At 40.1% G+C, this 7,531-nt stretch overlaps 1 protein-coding gene across 3 annotated transcripts in view; it reads right to left on the bottom strand.

Moving 5' to 3' along the window:
* The window catches only part of LOC121628872 (disco-interacting protein 2 homolog C-like), a 58,301-nt gene continuing 50,770 nt past the window's right edge, over window positions 1–7,531 (bottom strand). For all 3 annotated transcript variants that reach the window (XM_041968244.1, XM_041968242.1, XM_041968243.1), the window contains 4 exons: window positions 3,874–3,948; window positions 3,438–3,612; window positions 3,228–3,351; window positions 1–3,099 (listed from right to left, as the gene is read on the bottom strand). In XM_041968244.1, coding sequence (XP_041824178.1) covers window positions 2,847–3,099; window positions 3,228–3,351; window positions 3,438–3,612; window positions 3,874–3,948 — 627 coding nt within the window. In that variant the 3' untranslated portion in view covers window positions 1–2,846. The remainder of the gene's footprint in view (window positions 3,100–3,227; window positions 3,352–3,437; window positions 3,613–3,873; window positions 3,949–7,531) is intronic.

Below are 7,531 nucleotides of genomic sequence, written 5' to 3'. Positions count from 1 at the left end.
GTTTTAGCCAATCAAAGCACTTTATTGCACTGTATAGTGTGACGGTGAGCCAGTAGCAGGCTCTTATAAAAGTGTCATTTAATCTTTTCATCATGTGTACAAAACAAGTCAAACACACCTTTACCGTACAAAATCAACACTATTTACATACAGTATACACACACACACACACACCATGCAGTCTCTCTCCCATTCATCCCTGAACACACAGACAGGTTCTCTGGGTTTCTGATGGGATTTCCTCCTGATCTACACATACACACACACACACACACATTGGGACAGAAACATGACCACTACGCTGCTACTTACAAACCCAAACTGCTAAGTTAGCCAAACAAGCGCTAAGCAACTTCTGATATGCATAAAGATTTTCTCATGATGAATATGTGGAGTAAAAAAAAAAGATCATGATGTCAAACAAAGATGAGATGATGTCACACATTTACCCATAGACATGTAAACAAAGTCATTGTTCAGGATTTTTTCTAAACACCAAGACTCTGAGTAAAATGCTTAATACGACCTGCAGCATTTGCAACAGTCTGATGATTCCCAGAAGTCATTAGACAAGAAGACCTAGAATAAACCCATATTTCCTTAAACTCTTCATATAACTCTTTTATCATCTATGTTAAAATCTTATATACCCTCAGTTCATTTGAGGAAATGTTTAGTCAGTGCACATCAGGTGGTAGCTGTCGTACCGAAGCTCAGAGGATGTTCTTTATTGGACATTCTCACCAAAACAGAGAATGTTTTTATTGTTAGCAGACTCTGCTGTGAGAATATTTCTCTACCTCAGTTATGATGCTCATATAACGCCTGTCAATGTGAGAAAAAGTCAATCTTAAGACATATTTAATGATCAGCTTCTCTTAGGATGTGGTGTCATCTAGTGGCACATATGACATATTGCAAACATCTGAACACTCCTGGCATTAACAGACTGTAGAGCCACTGTTTGTTTTGTCCCTTCTGAGCCACTGTAGAAACATGGTAGAGGGCGAGGAAGGTGACCTGCAGTGTGTTTTGATTTAAAACCTACATTGTTATACGACTGTACACTGATACAAGTACAGACATGAACATTGTATTGCACTTCTGCCAGTAGATCATCATAAAAGTTATACATCGGACGCTTAAAATCACATAAATATCCGCTGCAAGGCTGAGTTTGTGATGCTTAAAGCTGGAGTCAGAAGATGATGCAGGAACTATTGTTATGAGATATTTATCCCCAAAAATGTGGAATCCAGACAGCCAGTAAAGAACGTCCTCTGAGTGATTATTGCTACAATAGGAGCTTTTCTATGTAAACTTTATCTGGAGTTCCCTTTGTCCCAACAGCTTTCAGATGTTTCTGCAATTGAAATCTACACCAACTGTGAGGCTGAAGCCACATGATCTAAAATATGACAAAGTCACAATGTAGAAAGGATAGTTTCAGGTCTTTTTGGTTAATAAAAAAAAAACTAAACCAAAATAAAATGGATCAGTTTTCATTAACTGCACTGCTTTTAATTTCACTAAATTTTTAATAATTAAACTCGGCATAATTTAGACTTTTTTGTGCATCATTAAACAACTTTTTTTTCTCTCCACACCATGCCTTGTTTAGTTGATCTTAAGGAAAAAAATCAATTGCTCATTGTTTAGTTTACTCTGATTGACCACTGGCCAAACATAAATCCACTGCAGCAACAGCTGGATGCTGTTATTTCTGATCCATGATGTAGCTTCTCTTAGACTCCATTTACACATTGATAATAGTTATATTTCTTCTTTATATCACACAGTGCACTCTGCTTGACAAGATGCTTTGGGACTGAATTCACAAATCAGTAATTCAGTAAAGAAAGTGAAAGATTGGTTAACTGGCGATAATGAAACATTTTTATTCTCAATTTGGAAATCTGCATCATTTTTACTTTAATTTATGGAGAGAAAACACACATTTGTCTCCCTTTTGTGTTGTTTTTTTTTGTGTGTGTGTGTGCCAGAAAAGTCACAAGAAGAAAAAAACTGCTTTCGTCCTGAACCTTTCACAGTTCAAGATGTTTCCGAGATGACACCGAACGCTGAAAACGCAGTTGTTTTCAGTGGGGTTTGTCCTGCTCCAAAAAACTGTTTTCTTTGATCATTTCAGGATAAAATCTGCTTTTAAAACCTCTTAAAATGTCCCCTGTCACACACCAACAAAGATAAACACGCACATGCACACACACACACACATACAAACACATAGGGTGCAGGTGGAGAGAGCTGCATATAGGGGCTACTACACCTCATTGTGTTTTAGGATCCACTCCATATAGATTATTATGTTTATGTACAATATTTATATTTTTACAACAATCTGGATGCCCCTGTTCTAATTGAAATAATACCACAAATCTGGGATTTTCTTGTTTTGAACAGTAAAACATGTTGACAGGTACAGTTTTTAGTATTTTTCTGGTTCTACTTCAACCTCCTAAAACCTCTGAAAGACGACACGCGGTGTGACGACTGGAGCTGTGGCCCCGAACACAGTGTTCCCCTAAGGCTTCCTGCAGCGACAAGCTCCTGGTAACGGTCATGAGATTGAGCGAGGGTGGATCACTGAGCAGTCAGTCAATCGCTCAATGAGCCAATCAACCAACCGGCACAACACGACTTTAAAGAAAACGGACGACTGACGACCACACCATATGCAGGTTCAAAAATACAGTACATCTTGATTTTGGGAAATAAATGAACAACAACCGCGATATGCACAGCATACAAAAGCATGCTCGCTCTCGCTCACTCCCACACACACACTCCCACACACACACACACACACAGACACGAGCGCAGTCAGGCTACATGTTGTAGGCCACATAGATGGGGTCCAGCTGGTCTTGTAAGAAGCCATCGCGGAGGTGCATGCGCTGTTTTTCGCCACGGGAGTTGATGGGGATGACGCCAATGTCAGTCACCACGACAACACCCACGATCAGGTAGTGCTCCTCTAGCACTGCCTTGGTCACCATGGGAACCAGGTCAAGGGCTTCCTGCTCAGAGCCCTCCAGCTCCACCACCACCACCAGCAGGTTGGTCCAGGTGAAGACGGCACTGATGAGGACAGACCAACACGTTTACGTCGATACGAGTTCTGAAGTTAAATCTATGAAACTGGAGTTTTACAGCCAAACAGGAGGATGTTATACATGTCTTCCTTCTTATTGTTAACATAAACATACCACTCCATGATGCTCTTGTGTGCGCGGATGACGGAGGTCTCGATGTCGATGGGATGGTACCTCATCCCTCGCAGCTCCATGGCCTCCTCCAGAGCCCCCACCACGAACAGGGCGTCATGCCTCTCTGCTCACACAGACAAACACAAAAATCAGTCCTGGCTTTGGCCTCAACAGATTGAGGAAACTTCAGAGACAAAGAGGCAGCATCACCTCCGTTGGCATCGGTCAGCTCAGTGCGACGGAGGAAGCCCAAGTAGCCTGTCCTGGCCCAGACGGTCTGAGTGTCACCGAAGCTGAGTCGAGAACTGAAGTGGTCCGACTGAAGGACCTCCTCACCGTAGCCGCTGTAGTAACCGCTGCCGTTATGAGCACTGTGAACCCAGATCTGCAGGGGAAGCAAAAATACCCATAAAAGAATTTTTAAATCACTGAAATTAATTTTACATTGTAAATAAAAAAAATGCTAAAATGTGATGAAGACAGGAAAAAGATAAGAAGAAAAGGATGTAAAGCACCTGACAGAACCCCCCCCCCAGCCCCCCCCCCCCCCCAAGGACAGCTAAGTTATCGTAAGAAAAGGAAAAAAAGGAGGAAAAATACAAACAACTGTAAGTAAAAAGTACAGAAAAAGTTTATGCTTGTCAACCTCTCCGAGATGAGAGTCTCCCAGCGGTCCTTTGGTTTCTGGGTTGGCAATGATTATACGAACTCCAGGAAGGATCTGGGGGTTTAAAGGAAAAAAAAAAAGTTGCCATGGTTACTATTTCATTCTGAATCACACCTTGGAAATAGATGCAGCCGTTTACATTGAACAAATTTAAAGGCTGATGTCACCAGCAGATTTTTCCACTTACACAACAAACAGTGAAACCTTATGTTCCACTGATTAACTTGGAAACATTTTTTTTCCTCCTCCTCCTCCCACATGCAGTGAGTCAAAATCAACAGCACACTGATCGATTACCGGCCCCCAAACATGTCGTCCTGCCTTTGTGTGTCAGTGTGGGGGAAGATCACATGCGAACAGCTCCATCAGTTTAATGTGCTTATTTTCCTCACAGATCAGAACTTGTTTTCAGACCATGCAACCCAACAAATGGCGATTACTTCACAGAATTCACTCTGATAAATAAAAGTTTACACCATCTGTTTAATGACTTGTTTAGGGAAATGTTAACAGTCTGTTTGGGTACATTGCATGTGTCCAAACGTCTTAGCAGTTCTGTAAAAAAACATCAATTCCATTTTTGTGCAATTTCAAAATGAATGAATGAATGAATGACTGTTGTTTTTTCAAAGATGTAAGGAGTGTAAAATGATCTTGGTGTATGCAAGTATGGTGCTTTAGAGAATAAAACCCAAAGCTCTAGATATTGCCCACTGTTGAGATGAGGAGTTCTATGGAAATCGCCCTGTGTTTGTACCATGATCCAACATGCTAATATTCAGTACTATAGGTGTTGATTAACTGTGCAATAATGCCATCTCAAAGAATGTCATTCATCTTATATATTTGCTAAATTCAAAGGCATTTGTCTTCCTGTTGCATTAAAGGAAAGTCAGGAAATTACAGAAGCCAGCAGGAGACCAGCATCACAAACATCTGCACCAAATTAATCGAGTCAAATAACATTTGATGATTGACACACTTCTATCTAAAATGACTGACTATTACTTCCATCCATCATACGGGAGACTGAAGTCAGAAAAATGAAACGGTAAAACTAGAGGTGATGAAAATGTGTCTGTATCGATAAAATGCGCCGCTTGGCCGTTAGATGAAAGAGTGTAATTTGCTCCTGGATTAAAGCAGCAGATTTGAGGCACCAAAAGAAGGCTTGGTATTTAATGAAGGATAATTTGCATCTTTTGCCTTAACAAAAGCAGCATAGATTTTTTTTCTGTGTATGTATGGCTGCAGGAAGGACCGAAGTTGAGAGGTGGAGGACACCCTTACTTGTTAATCAAACCAGGTATAAAGAACTAATTCTTAAAAAACAAAGATAAAAAAATATGCATGTACCAGATCCTAGTACAATATGCAAGAATATAGAAAAGAATGAAATCTCCACATCTAAGTTTAAGTAATCAGTCAGTTGCCATGGTTACCAGCCTCTGCCTCCTCTGCTTTTGAGGAAGAGCTGAAGCACAGCAGAGAGTGAGGTGGATGAGGCAAAACAAGATGTGTTTATTTAAATTTCCCAACCAACACATCCTGCATGAAAATGTAGATTTATAGTGCATTTATAGTTGTGATGCACATTTGTATAACCTAAATAATATCTGAAAAAGATATATTTTTCACCAAGAATCTTCTTCGTTTGGTACAGATTTATATTAATGTTACCTGTCACCATTTTCAGACTGAAAATATGTGTTAATGTTTGAGTTCTGCAGATATAACTTGCATCGTTACATCTGTAATGATGCTTATTTCTAATGATCCTGGGAAACATCAGAGTCCTCCACATATTTCTGCAAATGTAAGGGTACATTAAGGGTTCTGTTTCAAAGATCCACAACTTTGATGAGCTAAAATCAAACATCCCTGCATTTATTTTGTCACAGTTGGCACAGGAACAAAGGAAAAGACAGCTGTCCTTTCACTCAAGAATGATGACAGAAATGGACATGATCAAGAGGCAGATAACCACTCTTCATCCTAAACCACCACACACCACAACACCTGCTGTTTTTAAATGTGCTCTAAAAATAAACATTCTGTACTGGACTTTATCAAGCATGGGTGAGCTCTCCATCGCAGGTTAGAATATTTCTTCTTTCTCCATCTGTCAGCCTTTGATTAGTACTTGATATGCTTATTTTCTTTCCTAATCTCTTTAGATCATGAACAACTGATAACTTCAGCCTGAAAACAAGACAAATGTAAATAAAAGATGTTTCTTGAGAAAAACAATCACGATTGTAGAATTTTAACAGAACAGTACGTCCACAAATGGTTGTCAAGGTTGTAAAAATGATGTTTTATATATATATATATTGGCTTCATGGAGCTGAAAGCGATAAAAAAAATTGAGCAAAATGACAACAATCTGCACACGTAACTGCAATCACATGATTACCATCACTACAAAACAGATTTCTCATCGACTCCAAGATATTTGCACTTATACCATGGTCTGTGTGAATACTCGATTCTGATTGGCTGGAGGGTGCCCATTAAAAAATGATAATGGACACCTATGAAAGAAGTTCCGGCCAAATAGACTTATTGCTGTAAATTATTGCGCTGACTAAATGATAGTTGTAACCGCGGCAACAGAAACTCAGACGCCGGGCTGCAGACACGCCAGATCATGTCTGTGACGGCTCATAGCTGTGAAAGCAGGTGCAGGCTTATTGGGCTCCGTCAGTCCAGGAGAGACGAGAATGAAGCAACATCAGAGCCGGTTACCTTGGCAACGCGTCACAACGAAAGCGTCCACTCAGCCGCTTCTTGTGAAAAACTTACAATTTTAATGGTAAAAAACAACATTAACGCAATAATAATTTATTTAATATTTTTTTCTTTTGTAAGCGACCATGGTATAAGCGGGATAATGACCTTCAAGGTGTCCATTATTATAAATTAATGGACTTCGCGGAGGAATGAACCATCTTCCGCTTCCATAGGACAGTTGCCTCCGCGAAGTCCATTAATTTATGATAATGGACACCTCGTTGGGCATTATCCCTTACTTATATCATATTCTCTGTCAAAAATAACCACACAGATGAAGGAAAGTCACCTTCAACTAAATGTAGTCAGCCAGTTAGCAAATCTATGGTACACCATTAATACAAAAATGGCCTTTTTATCTTCTCTTGAAGCCACTGCAAGCCGGTAAGACAATTCCCACATGTGACGCTCCCACTTTTCCACAAAATCCTGTAACTTTTTTACACTTTATGACAGATGACAGGCAGATAGGTATTCACATGCTCCAAACACAGCAATGAAGGAGTGACTAAGCTGTTACTTTGCTTTTTTTTCTTATCGTGATGCATCTGTGGTTTGATTAACTAGCTGTTCCTCTTCTCATAGACCTCCACTGGCTGCTGACATAGCAGTGCCTGCAGGATCTGCAGCTAGTGATCTAAACTCAATCATCCAGGCTCATGCTCCTCCTCCACAGCGTCTGGTACCGACTTTACACACAAAGCAGAAGCTTGTCAGACTTTTCTCATCTTTGGTTTCATGATTGAGGAGCAAAAGATTCTCTCATTTCTTTGGAAAACACTCCTAACCTTGCACACCACACTGCTATTTACTTTTTAATGTGTTCTACTAATGCCCTGTCCTT

Source organism: Melanotaenia boesemani, chromosome 18 (genome assembly GCF_017639745.1).
Source record: "Melanotaenia boesemani isolate fMelBoe1 chromosome 18, fMelBoe1.pri, whole genome shotgun sequence".
In the NCBI taxonomy this organism is placed as follows: Eukaryota; Metazoa; Chordata; class Actinopteri; order Atheriniformes; family Melanotaeniidae; genus Melanotaenia; species Melanotaenia boesemani.
Note: the sequence above shows the minus strand (reverse complement) of the source record. Positions and strands in the feature narration are given on the sequence as shown.